The sequence below is a fragment of the Myotis davidii genome, unplaced genomic scaffold (assembly GCF_000327345.1).
Source record: "Myotis davidii unplaced genomic scaffold, ASM32734v1 scaffold753, whole genome shotgun sequence".
Taxonomy (NCBI): Eukaryota; Metazoa; Chordata; class Mammalia; order Chiroptera; family Vespertilionidae; genus Myotis; species Myotis davidii.
The window spans coordinates 3,610,920-3,634,302 of NW_006286231.1; the positions used below are offsets into that span (position 1 = coordinate 3,610,920).

A 23,383-nucleotide genomic window follows, 5' to 3' on the forward strand; every position below is an offset into this window, starting at 1 on the left:
GGGTGCCTGGCCAGCCCGGGTTAGGGGCTGATGGCTGTTTGCAGGCTGGTCAAGCCCTCCAGTGGGGTGTGGCCAGCCTGGGTGAGTGGCTGATGGCTGTTTGCAGGCTGGCCACAGCCCCTTCAGGGTGGGTGTCCTGCTTGGGTGCCTGGCCAGTCTGGGGGAGGGGCTGAGGGCTGTTTGCAGGCTGGCCACGGCCCCCAGCCACCCAAGCTCCCAGTGGAGAGTGGCTGGAAGCAGGTACCTGGGATTTATTTGTCTTCTATAATTGAAACTTTGTTGCCTTTAGTGGAGGCCGCAGCTGGCCAGGCAGGCAGGAAGCTTGACTTCCTCCATCGCTGGGGCAACCAAGCTTCCTGCCTGCTCCAGCTCCATGGCTGCCGGCCATCATCTTGGTTGCATATAGTAGCTCTGATTGGCTGGTGGGCGTGGCGTGGGGGCATGGGGAAGTTATGGTCAATTTGCATGTTTCTCTTTTATTAGATAGATTAATGCTTTTGAGTCTCAAAGAAACTAAGTGATGTGGGTAGAAATTGGAGGGATTGAACATCAAACTCACATCCTCTGTTCCCAGTCTCCTAGTCCTGTATTCTGAGTTCAAGTTCAGAGGACAGGGTTTAACTTTGGAAAGGAGATTTGACTCTCTTCACAAATGGAAAGAATACATGAAGGCATTATTGGAGTTTCAAGGAGGAAATGGATAGAAAGTCAGGTCAGCTGTTCTTGCACACAAGAAAAGTAGGGAGCAAAAGATTATTGACAGAGAGGATGGGGTTAATATTGGGGTTTGACAAGGAGGAAGTTTGGGATTAAACCTGGCTTCTTCAGGGAGCTTTTGAAGGAGCATTGATGCTCTCTATTAAACAACCTTTGCATGTCACAAGAATGGCATCTTGCAATTCTGATGAAACAGAGATGAGGAAATTATCCTCACTGTGCTTTAAGCATCATGTCTGGAGAAATAAATTTCGCACTGCATTCTCCACACTCGTGACTGATAAGTGAGCAAAGTAACATGCTAAATGGTTATTTCTTTACTCTTCTTCTAAAGCATAATGTAACTGGCATTGATTACTACCAATTTATTTTTAAAAAAATCAAAAACTGTCAAAGTAGAGGATTACCTTCCCTCACACCAGGTTTTGTGGTTATTTATAATGAGCGCTTGATGTGACACTAATTTGGATATTTTTATAGGTTTCACATTTATCACACTAAACATTTTACAGAAAAAAAAGAGATGCTGGTAAGATGATTTTTGGAAGGAAATCATAATTTTCCATGGATGGCATTAGTGTTGTCTATGTGCTTCCTAGGGAAAGTATTTATCTGAAGCAAAACTTATAGCTTCCTATAAAAATATCGATATGAAACAAAATGTAAGTAATTCAAAAGTGGAGATGTCTGTCTCTGAAAGGATTGCGGTTCAGGTGAGTACCTCTTAAAACAGTCCTTTTCTGATAGGATTGAGAGGACTCTTCAACTGTCAAATCCAATCTGATGAGTGGACTTTATCATGCTCAGTTCTGATACAACTGGCCTGTCCTATGAGCTTCTTAGAGACAGAGGGCCATGTTTGATGATTCTTTCTCTATGCCCCCAAGCCCAGCATGATGCTTGACACAAAGTCAATGGCCTGTATATATTTGCTGAATAGATGCCAGCCAGGGCCTGAGGGAAAATGCTGGAGCAGGGAGAGGTCATTTCCTCTCTTCAAATGTATCATGGGGTCTTGCCTTTGAAAGACATTTGACCACTTCCCAAGTGATGCAGGGAATTTTGTTTACAGGAAAATGCTATAGCTGCAGCCAGGTGAGGTGGACAGTTTCAAAGGGACAAACTGAGTAACTGAAGGATAACTTTCTGAATTACCAGGTTTCTTCCCCTACCCGATCCAAATTCTTTTTTTAAAACATATTTTTATTGATTTCAGAGAGGAAGGGAGAGGGAGAGAGAGATAGAAACATCAATCGTTGATTGGCTGCCTCCTGCATGTTCCACACTGGGGATTGAGCCTGCAAGTGGGCATGTGCCCAGAGCGGGAATGGAACCGGGACCTCCTGGTTCATAGGTCAACATTCAACAACTGAGCCATGCCATCCGGGGCAGTCCAAGTTCTTTTAAGCATCTCTGGCATCCATGAAAGAATGGAGATGTTGTCACACACTGCAGCTGGGGACAGGTGGTCTACTGACTTTCAAAGGGGACTGTTCTGGCATGAATTCTAGGGCAGCATCCGCAACTGTTCTGTTGAGGTGCTCTGAGGCCAGAAGCAGCAGATAATTCTATCTGACGGGCAGTCAGATCATTGGACAATGGAGGAAGCCAATGTAAGATGCAAAATATTACATTTTTACTTGTGCAAAAAAGTTCTTTGTGGTTTTTCTTTTTTAAAAAAATTGTTTTTGGTAACATTTGTGACCTTTATAAAATAAGGTAACTCCAAATCTGATGGAGGGAAAAAACATTTATTGCCTCATAATAAGTTTTACAATGTCATCTCTCATACTTTCTCTTGTTCAGAGAATGGTATTTGTACCATGTACTTCTAATACAACTGAAATAGTCAGCTTCCCTGAGTAGGAAAATGTTGATTGAAATTTTGGATGCATATATCTTTTTGGAATAGCGTTTTGGATTTCGTTGGAAAAATACCCAGAAGTGGACCTAGATATCATTTAATAAGTCATAGATCCTTTCAATCCATTTTCAATAATTGTATCAATATACAATCCTCTCACAGTTGAGGTTTTTTTGTAGGATTAACTGTATAACGAGAAAAGCACAGATTTTAAAACTTCTACTTTTGTCTTAGTTAATAATCCCCTAAATGCCCTGAAAATACTTCCAAAACCTCCAGTATTTATTACACTTTAAGATTATTGATTATCAAATGATGAAAAAGTGTGACTGTCTCACATGTTATTCCTTGTGTTCCTTTTTTATAAATTATCTGCTTGAGACAATCTATGCTAATAAAAAAGCAATACCTTTTTGTAAATATGAAAAGCTAGACACTAATTTTCTTAAGCAGAACCACCTTATATTACGTAGGATTTTCAATATCCGGTAGACAGCTTGTTCATTTCATGTCTGCTGTATTCATCCATGTCATTTAATCAGAAGATGGGAGATTTGCCATAACGCAAATAGGACTGTGTTGCTCTGAAATCTAAAGGGGGCGGGGGGAGGTGTTGGGAGTTTCTACAGTAGCATCAGTCTTAATAAAATGTGGGATAATGGCAGGTGACAATTTTCCTGAAGCTGAGAAATAAAGTGGACATAACTCATGATGATTCTGAAGATTAGGAATCTCCAAGGTGGAGAAAGTTGTTGAGAGGCAAAAAGTGAAAGTGGAATGTACATGTTGGCATGTGTGTGTTGGAGGCATCTCCACTATGTATTTTAACAGCTGGGAATGGGTATTTGTGTTTGAGAAGAGTGGGAGATGAAGTTAAAAAGACAAGTATCACATGATCTCACTCCTATGTGGAATCTAGTGAACAAATGTATGCATAGCTCATGGACACAGACAACAGTGTAGTGAAGTCCTGGGTGGGAGGCGGGCAGGGGAGGACTAAAAGGGGTCAATGAGGAAAAAAGGGGCACATATGTAATACTTTCAACAATAAAAACAAACAAAAAACACTCCATCTGTGCCCTGGCTGGTGCTTCTCCGTGCTTAGAGCTTCTGCCTGCACACAGGAAAGTGGAGGGGCTCAATTCCCAGTCCAGCGTTGAAGGTTCAAACCCTGACCCCTGTCAGAGATTGTGAGGGAGGCTACCGATCGATGTGACTCTCTCACATCTCTCTGTCTCTGTCTGTCTCTCCTCTCTTCTCTCTCTCTCTCCTTCTCTCTCCCCCCCCCCCCCCCCCCAAGAAAAATATATATTCCCCTTCCCCCTCCCCCCCCCCCCAAAAAAAAAAAAGATTCCATCTGTGGCCACAACCACCTCACTATACTTCTGATGCTCTCTGGCTCATACACATACTGTCTCGGTTGCACTTCCAAATAGTTCCTCCACTTCAAGCCATACCCAGTAAAAGCACACCTTTCTTTGTTTCTGCTCTATTTTTTTCTTCTCTCTCTTCCTTGTACTCCCCTCAGTCCCCAACCTGAAGAGTCACTTGCCAATTCTTTGACAAACGAGAAAGTACACTAACTTTGGAGACATCACTTAAAGGAAATTATTTCAGGATTAATGTGTTAAGTCCTTCAGAAAATGAGTAGGTATAAAAGGGTTCATTTTGAATTTGGGGCTTTCAGTAGATCATTTCTAAGTCAAGATGAATAGTACTTTGTAAGGGAAAGTACTTGATAACTGGATATTTTAGGAGCAAATTAATGTAATATATGAAATGATATAGATGCAACTCCGAATTGTCTACATTTAATGCCAATGTGAAAATAATATATTCAAATTACTCTAGTATATGTCTATTTCTTGAAAAACTATCTTGTGGACAAAAGTTCTTTGTGGTTTTCCATTTTTTAAAATAGTTTTTGGTAACATTTGTGACCTGTCTAAAATAGGGTAAATCCCAAATCTGATAAGGAGGAAACCCATTGATTGCCTCATAATAAGTTTTACAATGTCATTTCTTGTAATTTCTCTTATTTGGAGAATGGTATTTGTACTATGTACTTCTAATATAACCAACAAAAATTCAGCTTCCCCAAGTAGGAAAATGTTAATTGAAATTTTGGATGCATATATCTTTCTGAATTAGAATTTGGGATTTCTTTGGGTAAATACCCAGAATTGTATTACTGGGTCATAAAGTAGTTCTAGTGTTTAATTTTTTAAGGAACCTCCATAATGTTTTTTTTATCATGGCTGCATCAATTTGCAGTCCCACCAACAGAGCATGAGGGTTTCCTTTCCTCCACATCCTCACCAATGCTTGTTTGTTGATTTATTGTTTTCGACCAGGTGTGAGGTGACACTTCATTGTGTTTTTTAATTTGCATTTCTCTGATGATTAGTGACATTATCTTTCCATATGTCTTTTGGCCATCTGTATGTCTTATTTGAAGAATGTCTATTTAGATCCTTGGCTCATTTTTAATTGGATTGTTTGTTTAAGAAGATGTGATAAATACATATAATGAAACATTATTCAGCCATAAAAAAGATTGAAATCTTACTATTTGTGACACATCGATGAACCTATAAGGAATTATGGTAGGTGAAATAAGTCAGACAGAGAAAGGCAAATATCATTTGTTTTTACTTATTGCAGAATTGAAAGAATAAAACAAACAAACAAAATAGAAATTGACACATAGATTCAGAGAACAAATTAATGGTTGCCAAATGGGAGAGGTTTGGGGAACTGGGTGGAAAAGGTGCAGGGATTAGGAAGTACAAATTCATAGTTACAAAATAGTCATGGGGATATAAAGTACAGCATAGGGGAATTCCATGTATATAATAAAAGCCCAGCGACCATTACGATGGAATAACCAGAACAACAGGTTGCTGTGATGTGCTCTGACCATCAGGGGACACATGCTCAACACAGGAGCTGCCCCCTCGTGGTCAGTACGCTCTCACAGCTGGAGTGCCGTTCAGCCAGAAGCCAGGTTCACAGCTGGCGAGCACAGTGGTGGTAGTGGGAGCCTCTCCCGCCTGCATGGCAGTGCTAAGGAGTAGCGAGCCAGGTGGTAAGGAGTGAGCTGGCAGGTGGTTAGGAGCAAGGGGTCCTGGATTGCTAGAGGTATGTCCAACTGCAGAATCTGGCCTAAACCGGCACTCGGACATCCCCCAAGGGGTCCTGGATTACGAGAGGGCATAGGCTGGGCTGAGAGATCCCTCACACCCCCACCCCCACCCCCTGCATGAATTTTGTGCATTAGGCCTCTAGTCAATAATATTGTAATAACTGTGTATGATGTCAGTTGGGTACTAGGATTATTGGGGAGATCATTTCATAAAATATATAAATGCCTAACCACCATGTTGAATCCATGATCTCTGACATCTCAGGTGAGTGCTGGAAGGTCACATCGATGTGTCACAAATAGTAAGATTTCACTCTTTTTTATGGCAGAATAATATTTCATTATATGTATTTATCACATCTTCTTAAACAAACAATCCAATTCCTATATCACATGATGTAGGAATTCATCTTGAGAAGTTAGGATGATATCAGAATATCACTCCAGCTCTAGAGACCTCTTCAAGATCACATAAATCTCCCCAATTAAACTCTGAAGTGAAAACTAGGCCAAGAGTCAAACAAACAATATAAAGAATCCTGTCCCTAATCAAAACAATTATGAGGAATAACTAGCAAGCTTCATGTCAGGAATGAATAGAGATGCCTACAGAAGCCCTTATACCTGCCCCTTTTAAATAATGACTTCCATGCCTTTTGTGTTTGTGTCAACCTGTTAAGGATCATAGTGCCTTCAGGATCTCAGTGCAGACTCATTTAGATTTTGTTTCAATTGTAAGAATTTGTCATCAGTGTACTTGAGTATGTATTAACAAAGTGGAGAATTGAAGTGCCGACAGGGATTATTTGAAAGAAACATTGACTATAGAAAAAAATGTTTTGAAAATTAACTCATCAGTATCTTGTTTTAGTTTTTCCTTTGTCAGAACTAAGAAGAATGTCTTTTGTTCCTAATTGCATTTTATGAGACATCTTTTGTGTACACTTTGTGATTTTTTCAGATTTTGCTGTATTAATTGACTAGCTCAATCATTATGTATTACTTTGAAAGCAGTGACTTAATAGTGTATCTAAGTTCTGATATTTTTCGCTATATGTGGATTATACCAATTACATAAAGTGAATTTAAATTTCATGTGATGATGAAATTCAGTTTCATAATGTGAAACATGTGATGCTTCTTCTTCAAGAGATAATAATGTGGTTAGAGAGATAAGATTAATGTGTGAATTAATACACACATGAACATTTCACAAGATGAAAACCTATATAGAACTAAGCTACATGGGGTGAGGTTGTCTAGAGGTAAGTATAAAAGTTGCGTCAGGAAATACTGAGATCAATGAAAGCTAGCATATAGTTAGGAGCTGCTTGCCAGAAGAAATGTATGTGAGTTGGGCCTAATAGCAAAAACATCATAGAAAGGGAAAGCACATACATTAATTCTTAGTTTTAATTCCCCAAACTGTGTCAAGTTATTATATTCCTCTCTACTCTCAACTTCCTTTGTCATCACTCTGGTTGAAGTCATTATCATCTCTCTCCTAGATTAATGCAATAACTCCTTAATAAATCTCTCCTATTAGTGCCATCCTGATCCATTCTTCACCCAAAGGTTAAGTATCTTTATGTGCGTCAGGTTGTCTTCATCCTCATTAACAACCCTGTGAGGTAGACTCTCCTGGTCTCACATTATTACCTGAAACCTGAAGCACAGAAAGATGCGTCCACCCTACTAAGTGGCAGAGAGAGGATATGGTCTCGGGAACTAGAGCCTGCACTCAGAATCATCATGCTATGTGCCTCCATGGTATACTGCTGTTTTTATTTAGGCTATTTTAAAGACTTTTTGCCAGAGGTAGTATATGTGTGGGAGGGGGTGAGGGGGTAAAGATTAGTATAAAAACAAGCAGCTGCCTGAATTTGGCACAACAGCTGTAAAATTAGAAACAATAGTAGCACTTGAACTGAGATTTCAAAGTTGAAGCTTATGAAGTTTATGAACCTTAATTAAAATGTCACTGATGCAGATGCCAAAAAACATGAAAAGAATAATGCATGTTAGTTAATTGTATTCTAACTAGGAGAAGAAAATCAGGAAGATAATCAAATGAGCAACAGGCGTTTTACATTTTGATTAATAACTTTCTCCATCATCAAAAGACTCTCATGAAAATATCTGGGAACAAAGACAAGTGACTAAATAGCTTCAATCCTCTGTGGATGAAAGGACAGTTTGTATTTTGTACATGGTCAAATGTACTTGAGAGAGATATGATGTACAAATATTAATTTGTTAGAAGCCTAGAAAATAACAATCAGATATGCTTGATGATGCAAAATAATTTGGACATCATGTGTTCATGTGGATGAGACATCGTGTTTTATTCAGTGTATACTCTTTGTTCAGACACTAAAATAATTTTAGAGGACAAAATGTAGTATTCTACTTGGAGACTAATTGGCTATTTTTTTAAAACTCATAACTTTACCTAACCTCCTGGACATTGTTATTGTAATTCCAAAAAAGTCTTAAATAAAATATTTCTAAGAAGCAAGAATAAGCTGATAATCTGTAGATGTGTGTTTCCCTGAACAACAACGATAAGTTAATATACAGATAACAATTGACTTCTTTCTATATGAAGTGTCAGGCACAGTGCTTGATACACAGAATCTCATTGGGATCTTAGGAAGTGGTTATTTTTATCCCTATTTTCCAAAGGGAAATTAAGAAATAATTTTCACAAGTATACATAGATACTAAGTGACAGAATCACTACAAAACTTCTATTTGTTTATTTCCCAAATTCTTAATGACTGTGTCATACTCTTTCTTCTTCCTTTTCTCCTTTCCTTCATTCTTCCATCCTTCCAAAATATTTCTTGAAGATACACTTAGGGACATTATCATAGGAGGCATAGGGGACTCCACCATTTTGAATTCTTTTCACTTTAATATTGAACTATATTGTTTTCTGGGAACTGTATCTACTTAGTACATGGTAACTACCTGGTCAATATTTGATCAACTAAATGTTTTGTTTTCATATTAACTGGGTATTATCATGACCATATCACTCTAATTAATGCATAATGTTATGTATTCCTACCTTGATCTTTTCATTTTCATGTAAATTTGGGGGAGAGACTCTACCTAGGAAATGCCATATGAGTGTTTATCCCCACATTCTGTGCGCACAGATGGCAAAGGGAAAAGTGCTCACTTTGTTCCAGGAGTTAGTCGACTATGGCTCACAAGCAAAACACAGGCCAATATTCACCGAGTTATGGAACGGTTACCTCTACCTCTATTATCTCTCCTAAATGTGTTTAAGAACTGGCTCCATCTGTGAGACTCAGAATCAGTGACAGGTTTTTCCTCTGTCTTGTAAATCAACAACCATTTTTGCATTATGCCAATACTTGCACACACAAATCTCATTGCAGGTTAGGAGGATTACCCAAAATCAGCACTTCCATATAGCCTCACCATGGCCTTTAGGAAGGAAAGAAGTGAAACCATTGAAACCTACTTTTAAAAGATTTTAAATTAGATATCATTCTCTTTTTGTGTGTGCCTGTTTAGCAATAGAATCCATGAATCTACAAACAAAGGTAGGGCCAAGAAATGGCACAATGCAAATAAAGTGCCCTCACTTACACAGCCGCAGTGACAATCTATATTTGCAAAAAGGTGAATTGGGAACCCTAAGGACAGTTGCCAATCACTAATTTGTATACAAGAGGGCTTACTGTATAGTCTGAATTTAATGGGGTACAAACTTAAAATGGTTTTACTTTTTTCTCCAATCATTGTTTCATGCTCTGAAGAACATTTCTTTCTAATCCCAATGTCATTTGGAACAGATTCTGTAGCTTTCTGGTCACTCTAAGTTATTAAAAATACTAGTAATTTAAAGCTTTGGTTTCAAAAGCATTACATATCTCTCATTGTCTTCTCTCCTGGGGACGATGCCGGTAGAAGTGCGTGGAAGGGTTTTCTGGGATGCCAGTCCCCCAGGGTATAGGATCAAATAGAAGGGCTAGAGAATGACAGGCCCTAACTGATACCATGTTTTATGGTAGCTGCCTAGTACCGTTTCAGTGTGCTTCCACTTGCTATTTGTGGCCACCATCCATGTAATAGTAGAACCAAAAGTCAGATAATCTTAGAAGGAGTCTACTATGTGTTCATCACGGGGAAAATTTCTGATTTTCACCATGACAGTTTTGGGGTAGCTACAGAAATATGAAGCATTTCACAATGAATAAAAGAATGGATAAAAATGGAGGAAGGGATGCCCTAGCCTGTATTCTCAGTAGTTAGAGGATTGACCCAGGCATTGAAGGGTCTCAGGTCCAATTCCAAGTCAAGGGCATGTACCTGGGTTGCAGTTAGATTCCCCAGGCCGGTTGGGACGTATGTAGGAGGCAACCAATCAATGTCTCTCACATCAATGTTTCTCTCTGTCTCTGCTTTGTTTCTCCCCCTCCTCCTTCCCTTCTTTCCACTCTCTCTGAAAACAATGGAAAAAATATCCTCAGGTGAAGATTAACAAGAAAACAACAAGAAAAATGGAGGATGGGAAACAGCCTATATCATTACAAATCTTATGTTAATTTATAGTGAGAGGAAACAGAAAAATGTTGAATGGAAATTTGAACAGAGGAATGGAGTTTTTGTTGTATTTAGTGATTTTTTTTTAAAATATATTTTATTGATTTTTTACAGAGAGGAAGGGAGAGAGATAGAGAGTTAGAAACATCGATGAGAGAGAAACATCGATCAGCTGCCTCCTGCACACTCCCCATTGGGGATGTGCCCGCAACCCAGGTACATGCCCTTGACCGGAATCGAACCTGGGACCTTTCAGTCCTCAGGCCGACGCTCTATCCACTGAGCCAAATTGGTTTCGGCGTATTTAGTGATTTTTAAAATTTGTTTCTATATTTTTTAACCTATTTGAGAGAGAGGACATTGTAGGTGATACTAAGTGAAGATAGATATAATGTAGTAATGAGGGGAATGATTCGTGTTTCAGGAGAAGATTAAGGGGAGGACCAAACCAGTGAAGTCTTTAGTTCTTCATAAAAGCATTTTAAAATATAAAACACACATATTAAATACCAAACAGAAATTATCTTGGAGATGGGCTTTGAAGGATGCACAAATGTTGAGGATATATAAAGGAATCCTAGCACATTTTACTAACACTAATAACATATCCAAAGGCCTACCATGCAGGAGATATGGACAACTGGGAATTATTGGTCATTTAAAATTCCAGATGGATGCAGAATAATACTAGTAGACTGATTTTCCTTCAAATCAAATTTAGTTATTGAACATGCATCTAACATGTACAAATTTATTCATTCATTGCAAATATTGGATACCAAATACTATCTATTAAACGGCAATTAGGTTAACTACTATAAACTAAAAATTAGGTAGTCTAATAAAGACACATAAAAATAATTTCTATGATTCTAATGCTACAGTATTTAAACATATTAAGTAATTTCAAACTAAAATCCTTTGCCAACCCTTAGTATATTAGCTCTAAATTGCGTTCATCCAATGTTTGCTTGAACCAGATAAGATCTGACGATTTTGCCTTCGCCTCAGCTTTTTCTCTGACAATATTACTGCATTATCTGCAATGACTATTCTACAACAATTGCTATTTCCCCCAGATTTGGCAATGCGGAGGCTCATTGGAGATTGTGACTTGCTCTCATGTGGGTCATGTTTTTCGGAAGGCAACTCCATACACCTTTCCTGGTGGCACCGGTCATGTCATCAACAAGAATAACAGGAGACTGGCAGAAGTGTGGATGGATGAATTTAAAGATTTCTTCTACATCATATCCCCAGGTAAACAATTCTGACAGTTTTCATTCTCTGCAGGAGAAAATATAATTTTAAGGATGTTGAATATGTGTTTCATTATTTTTACTAGTTTAAATAAAATGTCATCACCATAATGTTGCAGAAAGTTGTGTTTGAGAAAGTTGTACTATGAAGTTAATTTTCACCTAAAATGAGAAACACTGTACTGATCTCAGATGCCTAAGTATCCTTTTTCTTTTGTTTCTTTCTTGGCATAAGCATTATATCAGAAAAATGGAGCAAACAGTACACAGAGAAATCCAAATTTAATTAACATGTATCAGGTCAATGTAAGAAAATAATTTATTTTCAAGAAAAGGAAGCCTTTATTTTCTTGTTTCACATATAAAACTGACTGAGTTGGTAAGAAATTTTGATAATGTTTAAGTGGAGATGTTTTCTACTGCCTTATTTTCTTAAATAGCTGACTCGCAAAAGGTTAAATGACCTACAGAAACAAGATAGAAAATTATACAGATATTATTTTTTATTTTAAATACTTTTTAATAACAGTAAATTACTCATCAATATGTATGTGAGAAAGCTTAATGGGGCAATAAAATGTTATTCTACTTTATTACAGAGAAAAATAGATACAGAAATGGAAGTAAATTCGGGCTATCACTGGGTGGTGACATGAGTAACTTTATTCTTTTCCTTTTATTTCTCTGTATCTTCTAAATTTTTCTTATAAAACATTATTAATTTTCCATATAAAACATAAATTAATTTTAGTAAAGTATTGACAATTTTTAAAAAATTGAAAGCATTACAAAAGGAAAGAAAGCCTTGTGAGAAAATCCCATTACAGGGTTGTGTGATTGTAACCAATTTTATTCTTTATAATTTTCTAGAGTTTCTCCAACCATTATGTTACTTAATTTTTTAAAAAGATTACTCTGAGATGTTACTTATTTTTTAAGGAAAAAATGAAGCATGAGAAGATACAAATAAGAAGATGACACAGGGTTGCCTTCCAGATCTCAGAGACACCAAAGCATAAATTAACATAATGATAAAATAAACTTTAATGTTCTGTTTTGATAGTTTCTATGTAGGCCCTATGGTCATCAATATCATTGTTAGGAAACCCATAAAAATAACAAAAATCCATGCCCACATCCTCTTTTCTATATTTTAATCAACTAGAGGCCTGATGCACGAAATCCATGCAAGGGGCTCAGCCCTCGCAGCCCTGGCTTCATCCAGAAGGACGTCTGGAAGGTTGTTGGTTATCCAGTCTAATTAGCATATTATGCTTTTGTTATTATAGATATTATAGATGACATGGCTTACACAAGCCTGTTTTGTTTCTAGTGGACAGACTCTGATTTCTGAAAGTTTATATGAGGCTGTGAAACTCTTATAGATGTGAAGGGAGTGAGCAGGGTGAACTTTCCTATGAAGATTGAGCATTACTCTGTAGAAAAGAAAAAATGAGGAAGGCATGTGCAAATGTGTGATTAGGAGAAGGGCTTTTCACACATTTTCAAGGCTTCTTCTGTGTCAAGCAGCTATTGCCAGATACACTATTTCATGCTTAAATGTATTTCCCTTTGCAGTGGGAAGCCATTCCAGATGTTCACAAACTTGAGTTCAGCAAGAGCATGTAAAATTCACAGCTAGGCAGTGGCATTTATACAACCTTTTCATTTTCTTTCAATGATCCTTTTTGAATATAAATCATTACTTGTAGAAATATATAAATTCAAATATGAAGAAAGGAGCAATGGAATGAAGAAGTATGTAATGTGTGATTACATACTCCTAACATTAAGGAATATAAGTAATTGAAATAATTGTAAATATATATGTTATATTCACTCTTGATGAATATTATTTGTAAAAGTGATGCGTAACTCTTTTGTATAATTTCCCATTGAGCCAAAAAGGCAGATAAACAGTGGAACCATTTCGGAAACTAATAAAATGACAAGCTTTAGAGTTTAAAGGGTGAAAAATAAAGCTTTCTTTCTGGAACTAATGACACCTTGTTAATTGATAGGGACTGAATATTCTGGAACCTGTAGTTTTTACATTACAATAAATACCACTAGGGAAGTTATTGTTCTTATAAAACAGGCTCATTTAAATCCATAAAGGTACCTTGGAAAGCAGAGAAAGGGTACTTGGGGAATATGCTGGAAGTCTGTAGGAGTTTCCTAAGAGGGATTTATGCTTATGGATGTCTCAGTCACAGAATTGCGGAGCATGGAACCTGCCCGCTGTAGTGTGAGCAGAGAGAAAATAAAAAAACATGAAACATTAAATTGCTTCTCAGTGGAAAAGGAAGAGTAGTAAGCTGGAAACTGGAGTTGGATGCTTAAAACCAATTCTAGCCCTCGGCAGGTTTCAAATCATCCCAAAACAGATAAAGTGGGTTGCATTGAAGCAGCCAGGAGTCTGTCATGTGAATGGTGTCTAGCCATCTAGAGTGGATAACTGTTTTTGTCATTACCGATGGCTTCTGTTACTCTTACAATCAAAATCTCAGATTTCTTTGCTATTGTCTAGAATTGTTGGGTTTCTATTTTTTATCTCATTGGGTAACAGGTAAGTTTATAAAGAGGGAAGGTGGTGTGGGGGAGATTAGAGGCATATATACCCGCACATTCATACTGAGAATTATAGTATAATAGTCATAAGCACACACATATTTATGAAGAAGTATAAAAAGGCTATACTGAACTCTGTTTGATTCTCCTGAACCACCTTGATATTCTGGCTAAGGGAATTGTTCCTTTCTAGAAGCACCACCATGTATCAATTAATTTGTCCAAGATGTTTTGTGAAGAGAATCCTATTTTTTATACCAGCACTATTCTGAATCTTATTTTTCACTTATGCAGTTATTAAAGATGCAATTTTGAAGTACTGATCTGTTATGAATTGAATTCTGACAACATTGCTTCTTTTCAATATGGTCTATAAAATATCTACTTTATTGGTTGGCTTCAGGAACACTTCAGCTCTTTCTCAAACTGTGTGTTCTTCCTTTCTAGAAAGTATGTTATTCCTTGTACTTTTGACACCATGGCCAATACATTATTACTCTGTATCATATTGTTTCACTTTTATTATTATCATTTCTATATCGAAGGTAGTTCAGGTACATGCATTTCCAGTGCTTAGTAATTTCCTGTCTGTGTAGTCCTTGAAAAAAAATAGGCTGAATAATTGAAAGAATGAATGAATGACAAAATAAATGAATGAATGTTGAAAGGGAGCCACCTTCATTATTTTTATTTTTTACATTCTCACCTAAGGATGTTTTTATTCATTTTTAGAGAGAGGGAGAGAGAAAAAGAGAGAGAGAAATCTATCGGTTGCCCTCCTGTACACACACCAACTGGGGATCAAAACTACAACCTAGTTATGTGCCCTGATCAGGAATCAAACCTACAACCTTTTGGTGTATGGGACGATGCTCCAACCAACTGAACCACCTGATCAGTGCAGGAGACACTTATTTTTTCTTTTCTACTTAATTCTCCATTGACATCTGGTCTGTGTCAGGGAATCTCTTCATAAGACTTTCAGCAAATGAGAAGCCTTTATCCCACCTCTCTGAGCCAATTCCTGGTTAAAGACCCACTGACAAAAGAAAGGTGAAGGGTGCTCTTCTTATCAGAAAAGGCCATTCCATTGGTTACCATGTACTTAGGGTTTTATGATTCCACCATAATCAGAGGCATACATAGTAATATAACTTTTAAAAAATTTATCTTTAGTGTTGAAAGTATTACAGATGTCCCTTTTTTGCCCCATTGACCCCCTTCACCTCACACCCTCCCTCAGGCCTTCGACACACCATTGTCTATGTCCATGGGTTATGTGTATATCATATAAGTTATTTAGTTAATCTCTTCCTGCCCATCCCCCTTCCCTCTGAGATCCCTTAGTCTTGTTCCATGCTTCCATGTCTCTGGATCTATTTTTTTGTCAGTTTATTTTGTTCTTTAGATTCCATACATAAGTGAGATCATGTGATGCATGTCTTTCTCTGACTGGCTTATTTCACTTAGAGTAATCATCTCCAGGGCCCTTCATGCTGTCTCAAAGGGTAAGAGATCCTTCTTTTTTTTACAGCTGCATAGCATTCCATTGTGTAAATGTACCACTTTTTAGCCACTGATCTACTGATGGACACTTGGACTGTTTCCAGATCTTATCTATTGTATATAGCACTGCATCAAAATAAAAAGCTTCTGCACACCAAAAGAAACCACCAACAAAGTGAAAAGGGATAACACATTTGCCAATGATACATCTGATAAGGGGTTAATTTCCAAAATCTGTACAGAATTTATACATCTTAACAAAAGGAAGACAAACAATCAAATTTAAAAATAAGCAAAGGACCTAAACACTTCTCCAAAGAGGAATACAGATGGCCAAGAGACTTATGAAAAAATGGTCATTTATTAATCATCAGAGATGCAAATTAAGTGAGAATGAAGTATCATCTCTCACCTATCAGCATGGCTACCATCAACAAATCAACAAACAACAAGTGCTGGTGAGGATGTAGAAAAAAGGAAACCCTAGTACACTGTTGATGGGAATGCAGACTGGTGTGGCCACTATGGAGTAACAGGATGACGTTTCCTCAAAAATTTAAAAATGGAACTACCTTTTGACCAGGTATTCCACTTCTAGGAATATAGCTTAAGAATCCCGAAACACCAATCAGAAAGAACATATGCACCCTACAGTAATGTAATCTTATCTTCCAGAATTAATATAAAAGTCTAACAAGCACAATTTAGACAGATAATAATGTTTTCTGATAGAGTAGCATAAGAGTTGTTAAACTTAAAATAAGATTATTTTCCACACATTGATTTTTATTTTTCTCAAGCCACCCCCCCATTAATTTAAAGTTAAAATGGTATATATAAAAATGCATGTGTTAATTAATTTTATCTGATTTAAAAAAAAATATTTACTCTAGAGCCTAATTGTTTGTTTTGGCCTGTACACATTAGCCATTGGCAATATAGGTAGAGTTGGCATTGTCTAATTATGTCTCCTAGATGGTTAATAGAATCAAGAGTAGAAATACTTTGAAATAGTGCTGAAGGGTACTACACTTGTTCAGTTTGATTTTGGGTTGCCTTTTTAAGAATGCAGATACTATAGCAATATAGGTTTTTAAAGAGCCCCTTAGGCTCTTAAAGGGTGAGGCAGATTTTACCACTAGTTTGGCTGGCTGTTTCAGCTTAAGCCAATCCACTTGTTCTAGCAAATCCTTTGAAATGATGTGATGTGAGAAGACAACCACTCTTCACAGAACAGTCCAGGCTAAATGGCAACATTCTTTCCCTGTTGGTCACAGGCAAAAAGCTTACTTTCAGTGTAGCCACACTAACCATGTATTTGAAATGCTGGCTGTTCTATAAACACATATTGATTTTCTTTCTTTGGGGAGGTAGATTTCTAAATGTGTATCAATCAACATGGAGATTAGAAGCAGCTGTTCTTATATAACCTCCCACTGTTCGTCCTTTTGTTAATGGACAGCTTGTGCTGTTGTTTTGAGCAACAACAACAAAAAATTGATAATCAAATGTAAAGACTCCCAAAACATACCTTGAAAGATATTTTTGTGTAACTAGGAAAACAGCATAATTTCTTTTGGCAATATTATAGTATTTTGATCTGTATTCCAGGTAAACAGAAAGCACATATTTGCAGAAGGATCCTTGAACTTGTTTTGAAGGTTAACTGTCTATTTGTTAACCTTTTAAAAATCTTGGGAAAATCAGCTCATTTAAAGGTAGCAGCATCTTTGGATCCTTATTAACATCAAAGGCCTATATTCATTTCTATCTCTTGAAATTTGTATCTATAAAATACAAATATTCTTTAGCATGCTGATATTTTAAAGCTACAGTATTTAATAACCAGCCCTTTGAGTGTAGGGCCTAATTTCTTTTACAAGTCATAGATCTGTGGTTGCAAGATGATTTAATAAGCACAGGATTTGATGTTTCCAGCAAAATGTGCAGCATGCACGTTTTTTAAATAATTCAAGGATATCAGTTTTTGCTTGGGCTAACATGAAATCATCTGAAAAGAGTGCAGCACTTCTGAAAGTAAACCGCATGTGTACCTATGAATTTTAAATTTTTATTTTTTAACAAATGCTTTTTCAGCAGCACACACCATGGTATCACATGGTATGAGGTGAAAATTCTAAATTATTTTGTTATGCTATATTGTAAAAACACATAATCTTTTATCTGTGTGATACCTTGAAATGTTAAATGTTGAAATAAGGGATGCCAGCTGTATTCAGCATTGTTGGTGTAATGGATAGACAACTGCTTTTCCTTGCTACTGTCAATCAACACTTTTGAATTCTTTAATTCTTTAAGGCATTGTGTCCATTTTTATTGGTATTTATGGATATTTATTTTTATTTTTATATCTGTGATATGTATCCGCACTCTGCAGATGGGGGATATAAGCACAAATAAGATGTTGTCTTTGTTTTTAAAGAGTGAACTCTTGGCCTGGGCGGGGGCTGGGGATGGGCCTGAAGAGTAAAGGGGGAAACGGGGGAAAATATATAATACTTCCAACGAATAAAGTGTTAAAAAATAAAAAAAGAGTAAACTCTCTATGCCAGTGGTTCTCAACCTTGGCCGCACATTAGAATCACCTTGGGAATCTTTTTAAAATCCTGATTTCTGGGCCTTATCCTCTGGAAATTCTGTTTCTTTGTTACTAATGTTGTGGCCCCACCCCATAACAAAGAAACAGAATTTCCGGAGGATGAGGCCCAGAAATCAGGATTTTAAAAAGATTCCCAGGTGATTCTAATGTGCAGCCAAGGTTGAGAACCACTGCTCTACACCATCACAATTAATTAGATTAAATGAAAAATAAGATTAAGTGCATAATACATGGGGAACATGCTTTCAAAATTAAGAGATACTTACTGTGAACTACCTACATTTTCCTTGGTTCCTACTTCTCACTCATAAACTTCAAAGTCAAATGAGTCTTCAAGTCCTTTCTATTCTGCCTGCTGAGTTCTCTCAAATCCATTCAATGATCCCTCTTCTCAGACTCTTCCTGCATCCAAATAACCTCAGGACTGCCCTGATGGCTCTCCCTACCTAAAACCTTGCCCACATTTCACCCAGCCCTATGCTGCTGCCAGAGAACCTCCCTAAAAGGAAATCTCTGCTAACCTCTCACTTTCCTAACAACATTTTAATGATTTCACACAAAGTCAGAAGTCTGTGTGATCTGGTCCTTTCCCAGTTTTTCAACCGCAGCATTCCACACACCAAAGCTCAATCCTGCTGTCTCCTGCTTTTAGGTTTTGCATACGCATAAAACAGTAGGAGTTAATGAATGCTGCCACCTCTGCACGAGATACCTTCATCTTCCACCTGCATTAATCATTCATGTATCAAGTTTGGTACAATTTCCCCAGGAACTCCAATGGCTCCCTGGAGTTCTCCCATTGTAGCATTTACACATTTTTAAAGTATTCATTTCCTCCACTAATCTATGTGACTAATGTAACTACATGTTATTTATTTATTGGGTTTTGTTTTCAGAGTTCATTGTGTTCAAACCTGTTTTTGTTTTATTACATATGATGGAGGCAAATACAACATATATGTCAATCACCATTGATATCCCCTTTCCTAAAATTGCTGTATACCGTTCACATTATTTTATGTAGTTGCACATGTAGATAGATATATACACAAATATAAATAAATAAGGTTATATAATAGGTACTGTTTAGATTTCCTTTCTCTTAACATGTCATGCAGTGTTGCATATATATAATTCACATCGGATTGTATAATTCCACTTTGCAGCTAAATAGATTTATAGTGCATAGATGTATCAACACATATATTTACCTATACTAATATTGACAAGCATTAGGTTTCAGTTGTCTGCCATTGTAAAATATTACAGAAATATTTCTTGTAACCACTTTGTGAACCTGAGAGGATATTTCTAAAGAATAGTAGCATTGAGAAAGAGAGCTCGCCCTAGCCAGTTTGGCTCAGTGGATAGAGTGTTAGCCTGAGGACTAAAAGGTTCCAGATTTAATTCCTGTCAAGGGCATAAAAATCGATGTGCCTCTCTCACATCGACGTCTCTCTCTCTTTCCCTTCCTCTAACTTACACTCTCTGAAAATCAATTGGAAAACATCCTTGGGTGAGGATTAACAAGAAAGAGCTCTAGTGGCAAACTGCCTGGATTGGTTCAAATCCTGGCTCCATGTAACCCCTGTACTTAACCTCTCTGTACTGAATTATTTACTACAAAATGGCTGTTATAACAATAGGGCCTTCTACATAATGTCTTTTAATACTTAAATGAAAACATATGTATAAAGCACTTATGATAATTGCTGGCAAATATTAAACACTAAACTTGTTATATATTTCTGTTATTAGCTAGATTTATTCATAGAAGTAGATTTATTGGATCAATGCATATTCACACAAATATTATGGTAGATATTTTCAGTACTTCCATCTAGAAGACTGTAACCATTATCACTCCCAGTAACAGTGCTTGAGCACTTATAGTATACTATCAACACTCTAGATTGTCCTTTTAATTTTTGCATACATACGTGTGTGCATCTATGCATATGTTTATTTATATTTGCATATATTATCTTGTTTCCTTTATCACATTCCTACTAGGCATGAACATCTTTTTTGCCATTTTTTTTTTGATTTCTTCTTTTCTTTTCATTTTACTATTGCATAATTTTTGCTCTTCTTTAATATATATATTCATAGGTCTTTTAACTCAATAGATATACAAAATGATCGCTTAAAAAGAAGTTAGCAAAATATGTCAGTCTTAGCCTTTATGACTTTTGGGGCTTAGTTTTTGGTAAAACAGTCTTTCCTAAGCCTAGCGCATTTTAGGTGCCCAGAAATATTTGGTGAATGATTTAGGTTTCAGTTTAATAAAATGCATGATTTTTTCCCCTTAGTACTCAGTGTTCTTTCTGGGCAATAAGCATGAACAGAATTTCAGAATCACATAACCCGCCTCAGGAAAAGTATTATTATCTCCATCTATGGAGCATAAATAAAAGTATCAGCTATAACAGTTAAGTTTTCAATAAGTCTATTAATGGGATTATATCACTTCCCATTACAGTAATTCTTCCTAAGCATCTTGAATGTATTCATGCTCCATAAAGCTGATAAGCAGATGGTATCAATAATATTTATTGAATGTTACATAAATATTGAATTTGAACAGTAAGGAGTAGTCATTGAATCTTCAGAGGTTGTTTCTTTTTATTAGAAATTCAGCAGCTATTTCAGATAAAAACTCTCAAATAATCTTATCATTAGCAAATCTGGTTAGTTTTAAAGTTTCTAGAGTGAGTAAATATGACAAGTTCTTGTATAGATTTATTCACAGAATAATCACCACCTTCTAGGATTTAGATGCCAAAATTATACATACATCCAGTTTTTGCTTCTCCCTCACACAAAGCATGCATAACTTCAGTCTAACCACTCTGTGTGTACAAATAATGCAGTATTCTGAAATTTCCAATTAGTACATTCTGCTTTAATTGGATTGTATTGGCCATAATTAATTGTATGGTTTTAAGGGTGTCAAAAGTAAGAATTTTTAATGTTCTTCAAATTGGTGCAAATGATCAAAAACACTTGTATAAGATGCATGGATTTTTACTGTCAGGAGTTGGCTGAGTTTTTATTTGATGTAAGAGTATTAAATATGAATAAAACATGACTTAGGTACATACAAAGGTTTTACCATGCCTATGTTCATCTTGTCACTTATTTTTCAGAGTGCCCCCATTTTATTATTTAATTTTAGCATAATTAAAACTGAACAGCTTAAGAATTATATAACCAATTACCTAAAATTTTAGTTCTAATTCTTATTGAATTGAATAGATCACTCTGACTCTTAGCAGCCCTCATCTACATAAAATGATTGGTTGTCAGCTGGTTACACATGATTGCAGATATCTTATTCCTAATACTTTCAGGCTAAGTCTCTAGTATTAGGTGTTCTGGTGGATCATCTTTGCCTGATTTCTATGCTACACTCATCTTTTAACAATTTTAAATAAAGTATTTGTTAAGTTCCAGAATTATTTACTTACACATGCTCTTAGAAAGGTGAGTAGGGTCCAGGATGACTTTTACAGAACTAGCGAACCCAATATTTTGTAGATACAAGAATGACACAAGGTAGATTAAATTTCCCAGATTCGCTAAATTGAGGATCTTTAAAATGGACCCTTGCGAAATGAAAACAAAACAACAAAACTAACCTCACAGTACTTCCAGAAATCAAACTTAATGACAGGTTACCTCAGCATTCAAATAAGTTGCATTCCCTTATAGTAGCTATCCTTCAGCTTATTATCACAAATTACTTAGAAAATAAACATTCTATTTTTATTACTTATCTTCATTCAATGGTATTATAAGTTGTTGAAGAGAGATTTTCAGCAAGTCCCTGGTAGGAAGGAAGGCTGGACAATGGATATAAGCCAGGATCTAAAAAAAAAAAGTACATCAGGTAGACAGGATGAGGGCTTTGCAAAGGGAAGGAGAAACAATTTCTGCAAGGTAGGATGTCTGTTTAACAAATAGATATTTTGCATAATTTTATCAGAAGCAGTGCGATATGCAGTAGTTACTATCAGTGTGGAATTACTATGCTTAAAAGTAGATAACCACCATATTGATAATGTCTGTCCATGAGCCCCTGATGTGAGAGTGCTGTGGGAGACCATGTGCACAAATACACAGAGACTCATTAACACATGCTTATGTAGATTTGAATGGGATGATTCAGCAGCACTCATAAGGAAGTATATCTTTCTTTGTCTCAGTACTCTTAAATTGGCGCAAGGCACAGGGGCAAGAGCCAAAACAGAGAAGACAAGAGTCTTGCACTCAGAAACTAGGAGAACAATGAAGTAGGAATATAATTGGTATCAGTGACAGCCCTCGTTGGAAGGACTCTGACTTAGGTTAGGAAGCAGTTTCAGAATTGTTAATACCTTTTCTTCTTTGTCTTTTAGTCCTTCATAGTTTTATTATTGACCCCTTGTCTTTAACATTTGTGGTAGTCAGTTCTTAAAACAAAAACATTTTATTATATCCCATGATTCTTTGGTTAGAAGTTCAGGCAGGGCTCAGTGGGATGATTCCTCCGCTCCATATGGCATTGACTGAAGTCACTCTGTGGTATTCATCTAGCAGATCGGCCAGTCTGAAGAGTTCAGGGTGTTTCTCTTGCATAGCTGATACCTTGCTATGAAGGCTGAAAGGCTGGGCTGAACAGGGATGATCAACTGAAATGCTTGTCTCAGTACACAGATAATTTCAAGGAAGCTGTCTTCCGTGCAGTGGTTCTCAACCTTCAGACCCAACCATAAAATTATTAATGTCGCTACTTCATAACTGTAATGTTGCTACTGTTATGAATCATAATGTAAATAAATATCTGATATGCTGGATGGTCTTAGGCGACCCCTGTGAAAGGGTCGTTCGACCGACAAAGGGGTCGTGACCCACAGGTTGAGAACCGCTGCCTCAGAGCAAATGTTTCAAGTGGCCTAGGATTCTTATGAGAATCCCAGACTATCCATTAGCCACATTCTATTCGCTAAGCAAATGAATGAGACAAACGTAGAATCAAGGCAGGGGATTTTAGACCCAATGGTTCAAAGGAAGGAATAGCACAGTATTTGTGACTGTTTTTATTATAATGTTCCCCCTAAATTTCAGGTAAAGAGAGT

General features: G+C 36.7%; 1 protein-coding gene across 1 annotated transcript in view; it reads left to right on the forward strand.

Annotated features, from left to right (window-relative positions):
- The window catches only part of GALNT13 (polypeptide N-acetylgalactosaminyltransferase 13), a 500,019-nt gene that overhangs the window by 345,659 nt on the left and 130,977 nt on the right, over nucleotides 1-23,383 (forward strand). The window contains exon 9 of the mRNA XM_015559821.1: nucleotides 11,387-11,567. Within this exon, the coding sequence (XP_015415307.1) occupies nucleotides 11,387-11,567 (181 nt within the window). The remainder of the gene's footprint in view (nucleotides 1-11,386; nucleotides 11,568-23,383) is intronic.